This window comes from Oxyura jamaicensis, chromosome 2 (assembly GCF_011077185.1).
Source record: "Oxyura jamaicensis isolate SHBP4307 breed ruddy duck chromosome 2, BPBGC_Ojam_1.0, whole genome shotgun sequence".
Taxonomy (NCBI): domain Eukaryota; kingdom Metazoa; phylum Chordata; class Aves; order Anseriformes; family Anatidae; genus Oxyura; species Oxyura jamaicensis.
The window spans coordinates 145,182,798-145,204,987 of NC_048894.1; the positions used below are offsets into that span (position 1 = coordinate 145,182,798).

Sequence of the window (22,190 nt, forward strand, 5' to 3'; positions counted from 1 at the left end):
TCTGACTATTAAAACAATGGAAAGTGCTCGGTATTTTGAAATCAGTCAAGTACTCAATAACAAACACATGAATCCCAGCATTTTAAAATGATCGTGTCCATTGATAAAAGCTTTTGAGACAGACACTTTTTCTACACACACTGCTCCAAATGCAAGAAGACAAGAAAGATGTTTGCACTGACCATAGGGGATGGGGAACATCTCTGCCTGATCCTCCAGGAGGATAAATAAGCTGTTAGTAGCCTGCTGGCCACGTAGCTGGAAAAAGAGGATGGAAAACTGAAACAGGGCACTCCAATGTCAGGGTATCATCCTATTCCAAAGCAGCTTTGGTGGATGTCTGAGTGATCTGACCCTCCTGAACCTGGACAACTCTCAGGTGACCACTAGATCAATAAAGTGGAAGAAGAACTGAAGGTAAAGAAATAAATGGAGGGAAACAAGTGAAGCCTTCAGCAGCTCCATGGGCGAATCCAAAATACCTCAGAACAGTAGGAACAGCGTTAGGAAGGTGAGCGACAGAACTGCGATGAGAGCTTTGATCTCCCCAAGCCTCACTTCACTGTGGTAACAAATAATCTCCACTCCTCCCCTTCCTCTTCCCTATGTCCATTTTTTCATTATACAGAAAAAATTTTGAGTTAAATGACTAAAACTAGCAAGAGAATAACACACTGTTATGAACTTTCATGGCTGCTATACCAATTTGAAAAGTTGTGCTCAAATATTTCCAAAACTGCTAAAAACACCTCCTTCCCACGCAGGCTTCCATTAGCCTCCTGGATGGGAGAGGAGCCACCAAAAGACCCGTTGACAGTGCCAAAGCTTAATGCAGTTAAAAGCTTGAAGATTTAGCAAAATAAGCAACCAGAAGCTGAGCAGCACCTTATGCTAGTCAGTAAAAAAAGGTCCCCAAGTGCTTCTGGATGCAGCGCAGCTGGTGAGCACCTTGTTGTGTCCTGCCGGGCCGGCAGCCTTGGCACGGCCACCCCGGCACAGCCCCGAACAGAGGCTCACTCACACGGCTCCACACGGCCTCGAAGCCGCGAGTCACCGTCCCTCCTTTTCCTGGAAAGGTGAGGAACAGATAACTTCCAAAAGAGGGTTTTTCCTCAAGTAAGTTTTTTTGAAAAGGGAAGAGTTGATTGGGTCTTGAAACGCGCTTTCATTTCTGTGGTGCCCTCAAGCTTGGGGACATCTTTTCATTGGGGGACATATGGGGGACATATTTTCATTTATCATTTTTTCTTTTTCACAGCACATTTTATATGTTTACAAGAAATAGGAACAGTTAGGAAATGAAAAGGACATTTTCAGAATTAAATACCTCATATTAAAACCCTTCTGCAATTTAATTCAGGGGATAAAAATAAAACAGAACAAAAATAATAAATAAAAAAATTGCCTTGACCTGAAATCACCCTTTGGAGTCATTTCTGAAGGGAGTTGCTTCTTGACCCTGACTCTTGAGACCATTCCTTTTTTATTTTTAACCCAGCATAGAAAATAAATAACCGCCAGTCACACAAGCTCATTTCACTTCACTGTTCCAGAACTTTCTGAATGAATCTGGTTCAAAACACCCCCTGAACCTATTCACAGCAGAAATCGGAGTCCCAGCAAGGAGCAGATGTCAGCGCTCGAATCCAGCCTCGTTTTGTTTCCCCCGAGTGGAGCTGCAGGAAGGAGCTGAAGCCAAACCAGGAGCGTCAGTGCCAAGAGGGGTTTGTTCGGCTCGCTCCTCCCGCTCCCCTCTCCATCTCAGCCGTAGGAGCTACGGATGCAGCCGAAATCAGCCTTATTTTGTCCGTCGGCAGCCGGGTAGGTGAGTTGAGTCAGGCCACAGATGATCCCAGTGAGTCCAAGGTGAGATTATGGGGTCAGGAGCAGGGGGCGAAGCCCTGCTCCCCACAGCAGCGAGCCCGAACTGCTCCGCGCAGCTGCACTTCTACTCAGAAGTAGGAAAAAATAAAATCTAGCTAAGTGCACTTAAATTTCATACTGCCATTTTATGATGTTTACCACAAAAATACTGTTTTTCTTCCTAAGCACCATATGAGATTAAGTATGTTTCAGTAAAATGCAAAGTCCTAATGAAATCCCGTCTCTTCTGCATCAGCAAAGGTCACTAACATTGCACATTTATCCACGCACACACAAACAGTAATAAAAGAAAACCTTAAAAATCAGGATATCAGATGATTATGGAATAACACAGACTTCATGGATTAGCTGCTACGGCTTAATGCGTATGAAGACACTTGCATATTATTATTGCCATTTTACATCATAAAAACTGGAAATAAATACATAAATATTTTATGAACATATATTTATATTAATATAAATTATAAATATATGAAGTGATTAAATCTCATTCAAAACATTTATATTTACCTTGTATATTTTAAGGGCCCTTATGCAATACTGATGCCGTGTTAAAAATCAGGTTCTTATTTTCTGTGAATAAACTGCCTTAAGGAATGGAAAATAGACATGCCTTAAATTTCCATATATTAAAATTTACACAAATGATCAGATCTCTATGAATACAAAATCAGCTAAAATTAAATAGCTTTTATATCCTAAAAAGCTAGGCAGTATAAGGATATGCTGCTACCATCGTCACAAGCCCTGATGTCAGGCTGAGTACTTTATGGGACGGCACAGTTTATGATAGAAAGGCAGCGCCAGCTCACCCAAGAGCTCAGAGAAGTTCTATGCAGCTGTCCTTCCTCCACAGCATCAGGATAGAGTGACAAGAACAATCAGAGCTGAAACAAATGCTTACTTGGGCACTTGGACACCAAGGAAAGAAGCTATATCCTAATTAAAAACTGCATAGAGGTATTTTCAGATTACATCTTTGACCTACACTTGTGATTATGCTTATAATGAACAAAAAGTAGTTCATATTAAAACTTGAAATATCTAAAGAAATTCTGCTGCGCATTTTTATTTTATATGTGTCGTGTATTCTTCCAGTGTTCAGATGCCACCCACCTAAGTCAAGCACTTCTGCTTTTGGTTCAAGAAAAGCAAGCTACAAACCAGGAGCCTGAACTGAAAATCAGAACTCAGAGCCAGATAAACCATACAGGTTACAGCCAACCTATCAGGTTTGAAGGTGGGGAGGACAAAAAGTTCATTGTCATCCAAACAAAAGTTTTAAATGGAATTGGCATAATGTTATAACTTTGAAACAGTTTTTAAACAGAAGAAAAACCCAAGCTGAGCTGCAATCAGTAAGATCTTCGGCAGGCAAAGACCACTGATTCCTAAGTCCCCATCGCATCCAAGGCATCACTACAACAAGTTCGTTGTCTGAAAAATGGAAGATCTAATCCGTCATGACAAACTGTACCAACAAGGTATCTTAACACAAAGGCCTGCACTGTGGCAAGGGAAAGCATCCTCTAAACATCTCTGACAGATACTTGCCAATTTACGGCTTAAGAACCTACAAGAAGAGTTTCACTTCCCCATGAGGTGTGTGTTTATTTTCCATCTTAACTTCATCATTCTGCAAAATTCTTCTTCTTACAAATAAAGCTAATCCCTTCCTTCCCAGAGGAAATACCAAGAACAGCAGGTACATTTTTTTTTTTTCCTTCTTTTTTAAGCAGTCTTTTAGATATTAGACAGGAGAGTTCCTTCCTCAGACTTATTTTATTATCTAGAACATTACTCGGTTCCCTTTATTTTCTTCTTATACACAGTGCTACCCGTCGGTTCCGTTTGGGGGAATCTGCCCACCTATTTCTTAAAAATATGCTGCTCAAAATCACTGGGACTTGATGGAATAATTATTGCCATGTTTTATATAAGATCCTCAGGTGAGATTTGTTTTCTGCAATAGTATCCAATTGCTCAGTATTTCACATCCACTCCTGATGCTTTGATTTTAACTTGCTGTTGCAGGGCGACCTGTGCAACCTGCCGAACTATCCTGACCTCTGGTTGTACCTACTAGTGCGTGAGCACTCCTGTCCATCCAGCACAGCACCCTGAATTCAAACCTGTTTTGTATCCCACCAAACACATCAATGGATAAGCTGAACCAGGACCATGACATAACCTCATAAACTGTACTGGAAAAAAGTCTCTTTAGTTTTTTCCCCTCTAATTTTCTGGTAACTGTGTCTTCACCACATTTCCTTACCGTATGAAATAATTCCCTTCAAGTCCCACAGCCAAATAAATGACGTGAGAATTACTGCAGCTCTTTCTCAGTTCTGTGCCTGTATCACTAAACAATACATTTCCCCACAGCATAGGAGTGTAAATCCATGCCTCCGAAAGTAGAAACACCAGCCTAAATTATCCATGACCTCATTTCTAAAACATAAATGCATCTGCCTTCGCTCTGCCAAACAATGCCAGCTTTCATTGCTTACTAGCCCAGGTCTCCCACAAACACCTTTGGCACTGTTACCTCCCTCCTTAGCCAAGGGAAAAACATCTCAAAATATTTCCATCGAGCTATTACTATGGCCTCCTGAAGCTCTCCCTGCGATTCACAATTCACAATGCTAACATAACAGCTCTCTGGCCGGAGGGAGGCGGTAAGCTGAACTGTGCGCATTGTTAGCCTGCCCAAAACAGGCTCAGTCCCTCGTTCTGCCCATGCTTGGGGTTCTTCCTGTTACATTTACTTCATTGAGCTTGCAAGGGCGTGCAGCCTTGGCAGGCTACAGAGAACACAAGTGACACCAAGGTGAGCTGCCCCGGACGTGAAGGGCTACTTGCAGGGTAGCAAACAGCCACCGCATCACGCAAGGAGAAAGGCTGTGAGGCTGCCCAGCTTCACCATGCCCGAATCCAGCCCCAACATATTTTAACACGTGTTCTGAACGCAGCAGTGACCAAAATGGTTCTCACATTGCTAAAAGGATATGGTGTTTGGATAACACATCAGTGTACGCACATTACAAAATCCATCTGCCAACTTCCAGTTCTACAGAAAACTTGTTATTACAAGAACTACACGATTCAACAGCAGGTATACAATATAAAAGCATTTATTAACTTTCATGAAACAGAATATGGCTTTAAAAAAATCTTCATGGGTCCCTGTCGAGCCCTCTCTTTGAGAATCAGTCTCTCACAGGAATTTGGGAAAAATTCTAGAGAAAATACTTAACCCCAAGCCAACCATCTTGTAGAAACCAAATGTGGTATGAAGCCCGGGCAACAGCAGTCAGTACGTGGAAGTAAAACCCCTGCCTCTATAAACAAAGAAAGAAAACACATAAAAAGGGGCAGAGATGATTTATCCCTATTAGTAAAACTTCTAAAAACTTGTAGTTTTTAAATAAAACATTTGCTGAGTGTGAATAGCACACTGGATAAAACACAGCTGAAGAGATTTCAATGTATCCATCATTTAAAGTCCCAGACCTAGGTTAACCTAAAAACGTGTTGTTCTTGTGAATCCATGAATCTTGTGAATCCATGAAGTATAGAATGCTTCCAAGAAAACATCCTTCAGCAGGACAAAATATATATATATACTTTAATCTTTTAATTCTTAAGCTTTCAAAAATATTTTTTTCATTTTACCAAAGACATCTTTCAAAAGCATATTCCAATGTCAAGCTTGAAGAAAAAAAAATCTGCCTTTGTCAAAATAATTTGCAAACTTTATTGGATTTTTAAAAGCCTGATTACAGGACAAAACATGCATTAAGCATTTTGCTAAAATTACAAAAACATAATTGCAGAATGTCATTATATTCAAATGGTCATGTCCATAATAAATACCTGCAGCTTAAAAGCAGCTCAGACTTTTTTTCAAGTGTTTTAGTATCTGAAAAAGGCAAATGTTCTTAACTTAGACTGTTCTTAAAATTCTGGCATTACATTGCAATGGTTAAAGCAAGAAAACTCAGTTGAAGACTACAGAAAAACCTTGTCTTCTCAGGAGGTCTATGCTTGGTTATACAATACTAGTCTGGAAACAGCACTTCACCCAAGGTCTGGCAATTGGCTTCTGTTTAAAACATACTCTGCCTCATAACATTCTTCAAAGGATTAAAACATAATTGATTCTGGCAGTACACATGGTCAGCATGATGTGCAGGGGGTTGCCAGTGGACATGGGGCCCTTACATAAAGGGCTGTTTTCTTTGTTTAAAATGGAAAAAAGAGTGGGAGGTGTGGAGAACAGTGAAATACAAAATGACTCAGAATCATAAAACATATTTTTTGAATCAGATTATTTCAACAACTGCATATGCAAATAGACGGCTTCAAACGAGGGTGGTGGCAGAGCTTCTGAATTGCCGAGGCAATGGACATATTCCTATTTCCATAAAAAAAGATAGAAGCTATAGTTATATACATCCTTCTAAGTACTCAGAGAATATTGCAAGTTGAACTCCAGAGAAGCCATCTGTATCAGTCTGAAAGTGATGGGGAGCGGATTGATCGTGCACTGGCTGGGCTGTTGGAGAAAGCAAAGGGATCCTTTTCTTTTTCTTTATTATCATGTTTATGTTTATGCTTATGCTTATGCTTGTGTTTCTTCTTCTTTTTCTTGTGCTCGTGGTGGTGATGGTGATGATGATCACTGTGTTTTGAGGAGTTTGATTCCTTACTAAACACAGAGAGTGGAGCTGCCGAGACAGGGTGCATGTTCACCTCTCCTGAGGACTGTTCTTTACCTAAAAGAAATTGATAAAATGGGATTAACAAATATTTAACTGACAGCACTTTCTGAATTGTTTGATCAGACCTGCTTTATCATTTCAATGTGCAAACAGAATCCATTATTATACTGATGCCATTAGTTTCCTGCTTTTTCAGAGAAGGTTCTGAACATGCCATTAATGCTCCTGTAGTACTGACAGCTCCGTAGAGGTAACTCCTTCCTCCCTCAGAACTACAAACGTATCCCAAAGCATCAGGAATTGTAAAGAGCTAAGCAACTGCAAGTTATACTGGCTTCCAGAAATTACATTTTAAACACAGTAAGGTCACAATACCACGAGTAACTATAATCTCACTGCTCGTGAAAACTACGACAAAGTACACACCGACATCCATTAAAGAGCAGTTTTGGGATGCAAACTCATTTTAGTCAGGAACCAAAGCTCCCTGCAAGAACATATCAACCTTCTGGATACTGAACAGCAGGATTAAATTGGTATTTCAGAATTGCCTCTTAGAATCAGTTTCACCTACTTGAAAGATTATACGAAGTTTTGTTCTTAAACAGAAATTCCAATAAAGACAATTACAGCAACGCTGTTAGTGTGTATTTCACAAATACACTAGAACTATGTGTATGTTAAGTAAACTCAGTATCTGAATGGGAGTAGAGAATATTTGATCCATGGCTTCTCATTTCCTGAGCCACTTTCTCATTCTCTCTTCTGAATATTTGATATTTCATTATTTCACACAAACTGCAGTAGCTTCAAGAGGAGGAACTAAGGGAAAATAATATAAGAATAATACAGTGAATGGGGGGGAAACACTTGGAGGGTGGGAAGGCTTGAATTCCTTTAGGTAGAATTTGAATCATATTATTCACATTGCACGTGCAGGCTTTAACTACTAGGTCTGTGTAAAAGCACCATCAGACTTTTGAAAGATACGACTTTTTAAAACTTTTACCTAAGTAGATTTTCTTCCCTTGAGTATTTTTTTTTTCTTTCTTCATCCCCTACAGTTTTCAGAGAAAATACCCCAGGTCAATAACGTAATTATTATATATTTTATAATTGCCTTTTTCCTGTACACTTGCAAACTTTTTTTTTCCCAGTGCTTCTATTTTTTATATCTTACTTTAAGAACAAGAATGATTCTTCTGTGGTAATACTTTAATCCTGGAAGTCTCAAGAGCCAATTCACTGAATTATGGCAAGCACTGAGAAAGATTTCCATGCAATCTTTCTAGCTTTATCCAAAGATTAAGAATGGATTCAATCAAGTACACATACAGGAAAGTTTTTACACGGTACAGCTGTGTGTTTGTTTTTTGAATAGAGGTGGAAAAAAATCTACATTTGTGAGCAGCATTTAAAATTCAAAATAGCAATATGAGACATTTTATGCTGTAAGGATAATCAGTGACTTTTTATGTTTATTTCTATATAGGATTCTGCTCACATTATGGAGGTGAGACTAGGGTACAAGTTTCCTATAAAACTAAAATCTCTAATGTGGAAATATTTTTTAGACAGCTTTAATTTTGCTTTCATAAGAATGATGCAGTAATTGCATATTATTAATGCAAAATTTTTTTTGTTAGAACTTGCACTGACTTTACTTTTTGAAGGGTATTATGGCAGATACGAGGTATGCACACAAATTCCAACTTCTGCTTGCTGACTTAATGCAGTTACTACAACCTTTTTTACACTGCTACCTGGAGCAATTCTCAACAGTGCAGACAGCACACAAACACACTGCACTAATGCAAAAAGTTTGCTTCGTAATTGAACAATTTCTAATTTTATTTCTGTTAAGGAGCTCCTCCTACCTGTACTCAACCCTATCCCTCTGATGTAGCAGCAGCTCTAGTGCCAAGTGCCAGTGGACACCAAAGATGCAAACAGACCCTCCAGACATGTTGTGCTGGTACTTGTGCAAATTTTCTGCTGTTTACTGCACTACCAGCTCTGCTAAGAAACAGTCTGCATTATCGCTTCATAACTTAGTTCAGCTAGGTTATGAAAAATTTGTAGTTAGAGCCATTATGTAAAGTATCATTAACTTAAGCAAGTGTGGGAACATACACAACAGCCCTTTAAGCCAACAGGACTGAAGGGCTGGTGATGAGCACCTGGAAACCGAAAAAGGCTGGAGATCCTTTAGAAAGGCGGGAAATCTGATCCAGCTGTGACTTGGGGACTGCTGACACTTAAGGAAGCAATCAGCATTGGTAATATGGTACAAATGTCAAGAACAAAAAGTGTTACAGAAATCTACTTTTCCTGAGCCAGTAGTAAGTACACATACATTTTCTTCAGAGATCACTGAGGACCAAAATCTGTTATGCTTGCCTTTTTTTTTTTTTAATTGAAAAACATCAGCTACCCAGAAAACATCTTCCTACTTTTAAAGAGTGCTTTGAAATCAGGAATCAAATACATCAGTCCCAGATGATGGCTCAGAATGGATGTATGCAGACCACTGAACTCTAAAACAGACAGACCTGTAGAAAGCTCAATAAAAAGATTTTACAGATGTGTACCTGTCAAATTCACTCTGTAATGAAACTACCTTTAAACTTGCAGAACACTTTCATTTTTTTGATTTCTTTTAAATTAAACGTTTATTCAAAGCCCATGCTAGGAACCTGCCAAAGGAGGAAAGCAAAGCTGAAGAGGAGCTGCTTTAAAGGGCATTAAGACTGTTCTCCTATCAACGGGGGGGAGACCGCTGCAAGGAGGCACAAAGCGTTCCCTCTTCCTGCAGGGAGCCCACTTCCTCCTGGCACAGGCAGCGGGATGGGAACACGGGTTTCTCAAATAATAGAAACGCACAATAAGGAGAGGGCAAGCCCACAAGCTCACTTCTGAAGTGGTTAGTAGCATTTCTTGGAAGAAAATGCACATCCATGTGTCTGTCCATTTGGATCTCCTTCTGTTTTGGCTGTGCATATTCCAATGTAATTATTGGCTTCTTGCTGTTCCAGCGAGCTGGGCTGGGCAGTTGCTTCGAACCAGACAGGATTAGTATCCCCTGGGGGAATGACCATAAACTTTGTATACACCTTGTCACATGGAGCTACACAAACGCTGGAGATACCATGAGGGAGAATAAAATATATATATAAAAAAAGAGATCTCATGGCTCATGGTTTAATTTTAGAATGAAAGGGTTTTAGATCTTAATAAACTTTAAGGGATGTTTTCTGTCATGAATAAAAACTGCTGTCAGGTAATTACAACATCCTGTTCATCAACTATGTTAGGGCAAGGTGTTTGTTTTTTTTTTAAGGATCATTGGTGCACAAACAGTGAACAATATTGTTGTGTAAAGTTTCTTAGCTAGATTATTTTGTATTGAACCTTTACAATTTGGTAAAACATAACTTGAGACTTTAACATGCTAACGAGCTTTCATTAGATCTTCCAGCCAGTCTCTCCTATACTGCTGAATTTGTGTGAGGAGGGTGGGACACCACAGACTTACAGTCTCTGTTTCTTTGCATTTACAATCTATTTAAAACATCTGGCTTAAATATGACTTTTTTTATGACACTTGTTAAAAATGACCCCCCCCTTGACACCCTGATTTATTCAAATGTCACAGAGGAAAAAAACAAACTTCACAAATCACAGCAAAGGGTAAGGCCCCTGGGTCCAGTGTTCTGGCTGAGGACAGGCTGGTGTTCCAGAACCTGACACTGACCACCTTTGGGAAGAAGGTGACATCAACATGAGCAAGCCAGCACTTAAGTCTCTCCCAGAACCCAAAGAAAGCTTGCTAATGAGAAAAATCATGCACTCTCTGACTAGCAGTTGGACTGCAGCTCTGGCAAGCGTTTCTTATAAAGAGCTAAGACTAAAAATGCTGAAAAGATCTTGAAAACTGTTTTGACAAGTATTTTGTTTTTCCTCATTTCTACTTTCCTTGTTCAGTATTGCCCTGGAAACATCTGACACACAGTGTTTTAATTTAATGTTGTGTTTATACATCCCTTGAATCATCAATGAACTGCACACAGAAATCACCAAGTGTAAATATCCCAAGCTTCTAGGCTGCAAGTGTTTTGTCATTTTGTCTTGAGAAGCAGAATTTTCAATTGTGCATCTCTGAAAATTACCAACTTTCTGTCTAGTAGAGTGTTCTTTTAGTGACCATAGTGTAAAACTTAAAGTTTGAGATTGAGAAAGTTAGGCTTAGTGAAAAAAAAGTTTTCCGAGTTTGTGCTGAACACGATTCCTTTTTTTTTTTTTTTTTTTTATATTGGAACCAATTTAACTAGTTCCAATTTACAGATTCATTTGACTTCATAAAATTTTTAGTTGGATTTATAAGCAGACATAATTCCTAACTCCATAACTACATTTCTATCAGTAAGTAAATTCAGAATACTTTGTGCCTGTAACAGCTCTTAAGTAGTTCACTTGAATATTTAGCTGGCAGCCTTACCCATCTTCTGGGCTTGAGAGTGGCCAGTTTTTTCTCAGAAAGTCACAGCTCCAACATTACATTGTTTTTATGAAATAACGTAGCTGACACATCGCAGCCACACACTGATGCAATTCTCATTTATGTTGTCACTTTATCTTACACGGCTTGTTTGTATTAAAGATGCTTTCATGGGTTTTAGGATAAAGACATTGAAAACGCCCTTCCTTATGATGCACAAAATTAAAGACAGTTGTTTTAGTGAGCCAAATTAGCTAGAGAACCTCAAAACTGTGAGTTACCAAGCACTGGAAGCAGTTATTTTTAGGGTAACAAAGACAATATGTATATTGAATATTATCAAACACATTAATATTAGTATTTTATATTATTAAAAGGTATTCTAACAAAACAGTTTTAACTGCTTTTTTCTCCCTAAAAAGTAAAGCAAAAATCTATCATTGTCAGTGTTGTCCTTTTATCCAAGAAATGAAGTTTATTTACTTATTTGTCTGTAATTCTGGTGTTTCTGTAACCCCTTTTTGATAGGAAGCCACTGACCAATGGTTGAATTTTGAGGTAAAGGTATTCATATAGCTAACTGGGATAACCGAGCTGAGCTGCAGAGGATTGAACTATTTCTACTGTTCAGACTGAATTCCTGTTAACTACTGTATTTGACACGTGGTGACGTGCACCACAGGCTCATACATTTAGACAATATACTTACAACAGTAGGTTATCACTGAAGTAGTTTCCCTCTACACTTTACAGCAGAATTTGCTCTATGCAAATTATTCCAGGAAAAATTCAGTCCAGCTAAACCATTATTTCCTGAAGCTTCGGACAGCAAGACCACAATCCAAACAATGTGTATGACTGTGGCCTACATCTTCAGAGTTTCATGTATATCTACATGGTAAACAGAGTGGGAACTTCAAGTGCGATTATTCTGGAAAAGACTGAATGGTCAAAGGGGTTTTCTGATCTGAGTTCTGAACGCTCGGGACATGTTCTCAAACCACACTGCTGCTGAATGCCATCAGAAAACGGGCTGCCAGTGCATGAAGAGAACATCGCTCATTTACTACTGTACTCACAGCATCTGGAAGTAGCACTGCACTTTGAGATGAGTGAAACGCTGTGAGATGAGTGGAATACTCAATAAATAAAGAACTTTATCATCTTAATCTAATTTCACAGAAGTCAACAATGCATGAGTCACCTTACAGCCTGCAATTGGAGGTTAAAACCTACTGCATACGTGAAACCTGATCTTGAAATTCTTTTGATCTTAAGACGGAGTAGGGAGCATTGCTACTATTTTTGATGATTTAGTAGCAAATAAGAATCTGTTTTCATTTTAGAAACATGACCTTGCAAAGCTTTAGAAGCTCAGAAGTGGCTAGCATGGCTCTGGTACGTAGAGAATGATCAAAACAACTTTAATCGTGAATTGCCTGAAGAATGCTGTTTTGTTTTAGTAACTTCTTGCAAAATACTTCAAACCCCTTCCAACTATCAGAGTCCACAATTCTATTATCATAGGCAGGATGCTTTAGTAGGATTTTAACCATTTTCTATATGAACAAAGGTGCTGTAAACTGTACTGAAACCTGTGATCCTGAAAGACTTGTACTACAAGGCTTCTTAACCACCCTTGCAGCATGTCTAACCCCTAACCTTCCACATCCATGAGCAGAAGCCCATAAAGAAAATGCTTTTAAAGGAAAATAATATTTTCCTGGCTTTACAGGGGTTATATCAACTTGAACAAATCCAAAATTATCATTTGGGTGGGGGGGGGAGGGGAGAGGGGTGCCAGGAGAGTAAAAAACAGAATACGCAGATAGAGCAGCATTTAGGGCCAACACGAATTTCCTCCTTGCAGCTGCTGTTCACAGGCTGTGCTTGGCTGATGACCTAACACTTCATGTGACATGTGGGGACATAACCCACAGCTGTGAGAGGAAAACTAAGTATGGACTAAGAGCTCGCTGCCTTCCAAGTAAAAGTCACAGAATCGAGGCAGATACAGGATCTTACAGATTTAGTAACGAGATCCTGAGAGCATTTCAGAACCTGTATCGATCTGTTTCACAACAATCACCCAGTGAAGTGCATCCATCCTCTGTCATGGCTGCAAACAATTCAAGGGTCCTCAGGAAACACTATCTGCGATCTCCCTGTAAAACTCTTCACAGACAAGTGTTCTATCTTATTTATGCATGCTATCTTATTTATGTATGCTTTTATTTTCCTCCATCTGTTTGACATTTTTTCCTCAGAAGTATGCTATTTCCTAAACACTGAACTGCCTTTATTTATTCAGCCTGAAATTCATACATCTCTGCTTCTAAGAAAAATGCCACGAATAAGAAACAGGTGAAATTTTAGAAGCAAGGAGTATCTGAAGTGGAACTGCTTCTAAGTGCACAAACCAAAGATAATGAAATTAATCTGAAATGTTTCAAAAGTAATGCTTTTCAAAGGCTTATTACGTCAAATGAATTCTGTGGAAAAACCAGCATTTATCTCATTTGATACCTAGGAAAGAGAATGTATTCCGGTGTCCTGAAGGCCTCAACAGCAGAGGAGACAAGGTGGCTCAGCAATTCAGTGACACTCGTGGCTTTTCTGCCTGCCGTAGACCTACAAATGCAGCAGTCAACTGGCCATTACTCCCCTCCTGATTGGACTTCCCCCATTCTGAATTACAGCACAGAGCATTCCTGAGCATAGAGCTGGCTGACAGAGGGTCCCGTAAGTCCTATTTGTGACGTATTTGGCTGAGTTTTGCTTATGACTTTATATCCCATAGAGTGTGTAAGTCTAGTAAAGACATTTGTTGCAAAATATCATGTAAGAGTTATAAATATTAATCCTCAGCAGATCAGCTTCACGCTTGCATGCCCTGGATGTGTCATTCTGTGCCTTAACAGAAAATGCGATGGCTGTCTGTAACACCAAGGACAAAATTCAAGGCAGCTCCGAGAGGTTAAAAGTAAAGATTCTGTAAAATTAAGCTCCTAAGTTCTTGAGAGCAACCATTTACCCCCTACTCCTTTATTCTGCTGGGGTGGCTATGATTTGGGCAAGTTGTGAGTTTTGCTATTCTCCATACCTACCAGAAAATCCATCCTGGTGGAGCTGGCTGAACAGGCTCGTATCAACTAAAGGCCATCTGGAATCCAGAAACCAGACCTCCCTGTGTTTTGTGTCCCCACATGAACTTAATTTGTTAGCTGAGCAATGACAGCAGTTACCTTTTATTCATAAAAAACAAATCTTAGTGGCCAGAGCATCTGCCAAGGAAGTAAAATCTAAGTTCTAGGCCCTATGGGAGTATGAACCTACAACTTCCACATCCCTGGCCAGCACCCTAGGCACCAGGCTCAGCAGGATACTTGAAGCAGAACAACCACCAGCCCTTCTCTTCAACAGGGCCACAAACTGCCAGGAACACTCAGGTCACAGGGAAAGCAGATGAGGTCACTTGTCAGCATAGCTAAGGACCTAGCACTCAGACCCTAGGAAACCAATGTTCCAGATCCTGCTGTTAAGGTTTTTTGTGTTGGACATTAGGCAACCACTGGATAGAAACAGAAAAACAAGCGAGAGGGTAGAGTACCCTGAATCCAACTTCTGGGACAAACACTTAGCTTTTACACCCTACAGGGACTGCAGTCTGAAAATCTTAACACCTCATTTTTGGTGTGTACCCAAAAAGTTGCAAAAGGTTTGTTCCACGATCACACTACCTCAGCTTAGCTCCACCAGTACATTTGGGAACTAAAAAACATAGTCAAAAGATTTTCAGAAACCAAGATTAACTACTGCATTTCTTTGCTGGGACAGGTAAGAAAAGAAGGTGGAAGTTCATTAATGAAGGTTTAATTAAATTGCTTATATACACAATATATAAATATTACATTAATTTAATTTATTAAGGCCTGCCTTAAGGTTTCTAAGAAACACCATTTTTTGAGAAGTAATTTTGTCAAATATTTTATGACAAAGAGAAGTAGCAATAGCAGAAAGGTGCAGAAATGAAACTGTATTTTCAGCTTTAAAGAGCCCTTCTAAGTATCTTTGCTGCTTGCAAGTTTTTTTTTTAAAAAAAAAAACTACTGATGTTAAGCTATAAGTCATAAGATTTTTTTATCTGGAGTTTGCTTTTAAGACAATCCTCAAAATCGTTATTTTAAAAATCATAACTACTGCAAAATAAATTTCACCCAAACATTTATGAGATTCTATTTCACTTTATTTTTATTAATTCCTTAGCTTTTCATTGTCATAAGCCTGATACATACTTACCTGACTTAGAAATGCATGAAAAAAAACATGTACACAATTACCTATAAATACACTGAAAGCTAAAGAATGTTCTTGTGCAGCTTTAACACATTTCCTTGAATTCAGTTAACATTTAACTCTTAGCAACAACCGAAACAGCTGAAGAATTCGTATTATCACTTGACAATAAATTTATTCATACCTGGTGTTGACGGTCTCTCCAACATATTCAAATGATGGTAAATAAAGGCTTGACTGTCATGAACCGTGTCCATATCAATTTCCTCCTCTTCTTGAGAGTTTGAGAACTAAGATATCAGGAAAAAAAATAAGCAGATGCTAATAATTAATTCTTAGGAACATCACTTCATAAAAGTTTCTTTTTTTTGAAGTAAACTGGGGGTGAGAGGGAAAGGAAGTGATATCTACCACTGCAAAGGAATAAAAATTCAATAAAATTAAAAGGCGTCAATGTCTACCCTTCTAATTTACCGTGAAGCTGTGTGAACAAGAACATTAACTGTCAACTTCAGTTTTTGCCAGCCAATAAAGAATCTGATGGGAAATGATTTTGCCAAAGTAAGCGTAACAACTACTGTACACACATACACAACATGTCTTTTGTTTGAACACAGCTTTAAGGAAAGTCAGCAGAAGCCATTGCTGTTATTCTGAATACTCTGCATATTGTGCAAGTTGAATTTCCATTTCTTACTCTGATTTTGAGTTTGACTTTACTGTCTTCATTCTTCTCTAGTATTTGCCCTGGCTCCAATGGAGACCCGAGTGGCATATCAGCCTTCCTCTTCACCCCCTGCTGATGACCAGAAATGCTGGATGCTGTTTCCTTAATAAGATGATCATCCTCCTGAAGCAGCATTAAAAGATCAAAATTAGAAGATAGCAAGAGCCATGTTTCAGCCTAAAAGAGACCTGATAGCTGAAAACACTTCTGAGTAAGTGGGTAATTTGAACAAAGTTTTCCCTGTAGTTCTGGCAAGAAGTATTTTCTAAAACCCTGCATGGATTTGTGCCAACCTCTCCTACAAACATGGTTTCTCTTTACTTCTATTCCTGCTCCCTCTGCATATCTAGCATTGGCATCTTTTCTGTCCCTTCTCACAGTCATGGTACTGTTGGTGTGCAACAACATTTGCTGCCTCTGAATAGCCTTTCTATAAATCTGTGCCTCTCAGACTCTCCTCATTCCAAATCTCTGTTGAAAAACTGTGATAGCTTCTGATCTACGCATGGGATTTAACTAAATGTTCTTTTAATTAGCTTTAAATGCCAATGCTTTCTTTGTTGAATATAAGTCAAAATGAGCAATTATAACCTGGTATTATTTTTGATATCACAATATTTATAAAAAAAAACTGTTTTGTACATTACTGCTTAGATTAACAACAGGATCAGAGGAATATAAAAATAGCAGGAGAGTCTAGTAAGTTACACAAATAGTCATTAAAACAGGAGACAGGTGTTCCAACAAGTCTAATACACAAAATATAGATGGAAAATTAAGTGCCCATTGCCACAAGCATTATTAAGCACTGAAACCTAGATAAAAAACTTATCATAGACTCTCTAAAGAGCACATGCTGCCCAGCTGCAAGTGCTCTTCCCCTATTACACAAAGGGGGTTCCAACCCCACAACCTCTTGCCCTGAGCAACTAAAATTGAATTTTACAAATGGGTGATGCTCACCATCCCTAGCACATTCAGCATCAAAGCAGTCTATTAGACTGATTTTAGCTCTTTTGTGCTCTCAGAATATACTGCTTTAACTAATCTAGTTAGCCTGATGCATTCTATCACCTGTTATTATTTTTAACTTCAAATATGCATTTCCCTCTTTTAATCCTTATTATTTAACCCAACACACTGCTGTTGTGAAACGCTTTTGGGTAAGCTTTGGCTGATGCAAGAGAGTGCCTTTGTTTTGTATTTCTGGTGTGTTTTTATATGAGGAAACTCGATTCCCTGAATTTTGGGTGTGTTACAGTAAAAAAGATCACCTAAGCAAAGCAAGTGGTAGGAGAATGGAGATGAGGCTGAGAAGACACAAATGACGCAGTGTGAATCGAGGCTTATACTAATAGTGCAGACAGCACTGCTGCTAACAGAAGCAGCCTCTTCCCCTTTCTCAAGTTTCTGTCCTGGGCCACCACAAGCATTTGTATAACTGCACAATGAACTAACTAGGAAACTGATTCAGCAGGAAATACCTGTTCATAAAAAACTATTTTTCAACCAGATCCTCCCCAGATCCTCCCCTGATCCAACTCATTATGTAGCAACAACTGTACTAGCACAAGGGAGAGGAGAGCATAGGAAAAAGAAGAGTTGAGAGGATATTTTTGATTAAGATAGACTGACTGCTAAAGAAATTTTGGATGTCCATTGAACTGCAGCCTAAAAATCTGGAAACAAAATGTCTCCTGTTATTTAATTCTGATGTTTGTGTGTAACAAATCAGGATTTACTACATGTTCTGAGAATATGTAGGTTATGACTCCACCATCATTTTCTCCCCCTACTGGAAACAGCCTGCAATGTACTGTGATAATTTGCACTCAGTATCTCTCTGAAATAAAAGCAATTCAGAAATTATTTATGGGATTGAGACAGTAACAGTAAAAAGCCCATTCAGAAGGGTGGAAAGAGTAGTTTCAAACATGCTAATCATATGTTCACATTCTCTTGCAGGATATGCTCCTAAGCAGTTTCAGTTAAATAGTTTTTCAATCTGTTAAGAAAATAACTTATTTCCATATACGTTGAGCTTTTTGCCTCATAATTAACTTTGCCCAACAAAAAGACTTAGTCTTGCAGCAGGGGCAGCTATTCTGAAGAAATGCAGAACTTGAATAGCTTGTAAGATCCATTTTCTAACTACACAATGGATTGCGTGTTAGGGCTGAAGCCTCAGAAGCCTGGAAGATATCAAACTGAATATGCAACTTGTCAGAAGTTGTTACAAATCCTTCAGAGCACAGTACTAAGAAGTCAGATTGAAGTGTTCAGTGAAGACATAGAAGTTCCAACTTTCATATCTCTTGAAGTTGATTAAAGAAGTGCATCTATGCATTTTAAGATGTAATGAAATTACTGATACAAGGTTTTGTTTGGGAAAATTGCGTATCTTGACTATAAGCAATGTTCTTATTCTAATTAAAGAAAATTTCATAACAGCATCAAACATTTCTGTGAATCACTTCATGTCTCATAAAAAAAACTGGAAAATAAAGTTTTATAAGGAATACAAATGACAAGACTAGGAAAAGAAGAAGCCAAAAGCTTCCATACTCTATGCAAAATGGTTTAAAAAAGTCGTAAGAGGTATGGTATGTGCCAGCTTTTCAAGTAGAAGGAATAAACAGTAACAAGGTGTAAACACAGCTTAGGTAAATCATGAGAAGCTTGAACACGATACAAGATGAAATAGGTAACCAATGCAAGGCCTCCGAGCCAGTTGAACGGGATGTGTGCAGATGGTTTGTGCTTACGGTGTTCTGAAATCCTACTGTCTGTCCGTGATTGTTCGTACTATTCACAGGTTCCTGATTATTTGCCACTGATTCAGGGATAATCGTTGGATTAAGCACAGCCTTCTTTTCCTTCAGATTAAGAACAAGTCCGAGCTCTGGTAATGGTAAGCATGAAGGTCTGCTGAGGCCAAAAAGTGTGAAATAGAGGTCTACAGCTCCACATCGTAATCTCCAGTCATGTGAAGTTCCTAAAATCCCAAAGAGATTACTGTTAATACAGAGGTACAATCTTCCCTACTCCACAAATAAGACAGTTTTAGCCAATCTGCATCCATCAAAGTATGCACATATCTGCTGTGCCTAAGACAACTTCCCTCGTTACTCCAGCCTCCCTTTTATTTACTCAAACTCACCCGTTAGATCCTGCTTTAAATTATAAACTGTACAATACCTAACTGGAAAACTACGAGTTATAACAACATAAGGAAAAATGAAATGCTTTTATTTCTTTAAAGTTTCTCTTTAGGTTTTAGTATTGGACAAGTAAAATAGAACATTTTCTTACCAAACTGGCTTCCCACATTAGTGGATTTGGTCACAATTGCTTATTTACTTTATGAAATTCAGTAGGAGTCTTAAGTATGACTAAGATCCATAACCTCTGGAAACCACCCTGATGGACAGCACAAGCCAGCAATGCATAAATGGGCTTTTTGATGTCTACTGACTACTGTGTCATGTACTTCGCTGCATACTCAATGCTTTAATTCGCATTCACGTTGGAGATATGTAGCACAAAAAGCCCTGCTTCGCTGATTTTATTTTTCACTACAAACTCTGTATTGCTTTTACATCTTCATACAGAAATAGTCAAAACGTGTTTGGCACCATTCACCACAGAAAGACATCTAACATCTGGTGCAACGCTGCAAAGATAGTGATTCTGATGTTAACTCGGCCCAGCTCTTGACTGATTGCAAGTTTATTGAACATATTGTTCCACAGCAGGAATAGGACTGGATCTGGTAAACAAGACACAGATGTGCCAACTGCCATGTTAATGGGGCTGTGCAAGACAGCACAAAATAAAATTTTAAGATCTGTCCCTATAAATGCTAAGTTTCATGGGACTAAATTGCATTTTGTGTAAGTTTAGCTGTACCTACGCTTACCCAGTTACAAGTAACTCTGATAAATTCCATGAACAGCTGGGAGAAAGTGATTTGAGTATTAATCTGGACATCTCTTAACACTAAAATACTCTCCAGAGAATGACACATTCACAAATATTAATTTTAAATCTATTATAGTATTTTAATAAATAATTTCCTCAATGTCTTAAACTAAAACTTCTTAAAATGTGATGAATTTCCACTCAGTACCTCTCTCTTTTTCCAGCAGAAAAGCTAAGCAAAAATACAACTGGTTGCTGCAATTCTCTGCAGTCATTGCAAATTGTAAGCATTATCAACTTAATGCAGATTAACACAAAAGAAAAAAAAAAAAAACAGAGTCCATTTTCTATTACTTGCTTATTTTAAATGAAAGCAACTCATGATTCTAGAATCATGCAGCTTTAAACCTGGCTACTAACTTGTCTCACATTAACAAATGTCTTTCTGGGCACCCTGGAATGCTAAGGTTATGCCTTACAGAAAATAAATTGAAACATTATGTCATCTTGATGCATAGAAATTTAAGTCCTTAAAGCCCCATGAATCATAATAAGAATGTATACCCTATTTGTTACTTGCAAGAAGAAGTAATGGTTGTAAGTAACACTGCACACACTCTTCTCTCAAGAAAAAGCAAAAACAAACTCGCTGATGGGAACATCAAAATTGTTTATTTTCTGTGCCTGACACTTGGCAAATCCTGCAAAACTGAACTACTAGTAGTCTCCCCGCTTCAGCCCCTGGAGTGTTGCTGTAAACTTTCAAACACTAAAAATAATGATACACAGAAAACAGTCAGCTTTCAATGACCTAAAAAACCTATATAAACGTTTACATGTAATCTGCAGAAATGTGCCAGATGTTAAAGGGCAGTTTGTTAGGACTGGATAAAACTGCTTCAGTAATGAAAAACAGGTCAATGGTAAAGATGCAAACCCTCCTCTCATTAGGATCTTTCCTAATCATACAACGCAAATTAAGCCTTTGGTTTAAAATAATTGACTGGAGATTTTTAGAAGTTTATCTACGCAAATGTTGTCCTCTCATATTCTCAGAGTTGGATAAAAGAGGACAAAGAGAGACTGCCTAATCTAGAGCAAACTGTAAAGAAAAAGGTAACATACAGTATCATTTGGAAAAATGTTTGATGTGAACGTCTGGGTCAAAAAATGATTTTATGCCAAAGTGTATCAAAGCACACTACAGGAGTAAAGGAAGTAACAAAAAACAAGCAGTCCACGAGTACATAACTAGGCAAGTTCAGTAGATATGTGAAAGAGAACTTCAGAGACTGAATTTTCAAGTCCTATCAACCCTACAATACAGAAAAAAATAAAAACCAACCTGAATTCATCAGTTTCCAAAGCTGATCTACCAAAGCTTCGTTACACAAAGGGGACTCCATGTTCTTGGTAAAAGGCGGATTCTTAGTCAGCATATCCAGAATCTTATGCCTAAAAAATAAATCATTTTTAAAAAATTAAATCCAAATGAATAGACTAAGAATAAAAAGTCTATTCAATCTGCAGTATTCTTACAGAATTATACTTTTCAAATACACAATATGTACAGACACAGATTCACCACCAGTGATATAATTTAAAGATTAAAAAGTAAAGTGCAACACCAATTATTCGTAGCGTGTATTATTTAGAAATGATTATCATTTCTGAACAGTTAGATACAAAACTGTAGGCTGCATTATGCTCTTTGGTTTAACAGCAATCTTTTTTGCATGCTGACTTGGTAATTACAAAGAAGGAACTAGCCTGGCAAATAAGCTTACAAACTGACACCAAAGAATTTTAAAATAATTTAAAATGTTTATGACTGATACAAAATGACAGGAACAAAACTAGTGACGTGCACATCCTTCTGGAAAGGAACACTGTCACCTCTTAAGTTACACTGGTGTATAAAAATTCCACGCTTACTATGTTTGCTTACAATATTTATGCATTGAGCTGAAAGCAGATACATTTTTCCACTTTCTTTATTTAAACCTGGACTTGAAAACATTTTATGAATGAGAATAATTATGTGTTCCATTACTTACTACAACTATTTTCTCTCTATAGAAAGCTTTCCCCTTGCAATCTGACACATCTGGGACAAGAAAAGGACGTTTTTCTTCTT

The 22,190-nt window shown here is 38.2% G+C and overlaps 1 protein-coding gene across 2 annotated transcripts in view; it reads right to left on the bottom strand.

Moving 5' to 3' along the window:
• Positions 1 to 5,005: 5,005 nt before the first annotated feature.
• Positions 5,006 to 22,190, bottom strand: part of TAF2 (TATA-box binding protein associated factor 2) — a 57,191-nt gene continuing 40,006 nt past the window's right edge. The window contains exons 22-26 of one of the 2 annotated variants that reach the window (XM_035316931.1): positions 21,399 to 21,508; positions 18,898 to 19,127; positions 16,103 to 16,255; positions 15,590 to 15,695; positions 5,006 to 6,665 (exon numbers count right to left, since the gene is read on the bottom strand). In XM_035316931.1, the coding sequence (XP_035172822.1) occupies positions 6,400 to 6,665; positions 15,590 to 15,695; positions 16,103 to 16,255; positions 18,898 to 19,127; positions 21,399 to 21,508 (865 nt within the window). In that variant the 3' untranslated portion in view covers positions 5,006 to 6,399. The remainder of the gene's footprint in view (positions 6,666 to 15,589; positions 15,696 to 16,102; positions 16,256 to 18,897; positions 19,128 to 21,398; positions 21,509 to 22,190) is intronic. The other variant, XM_035316932.1, reaches the window with a different exon arrangement.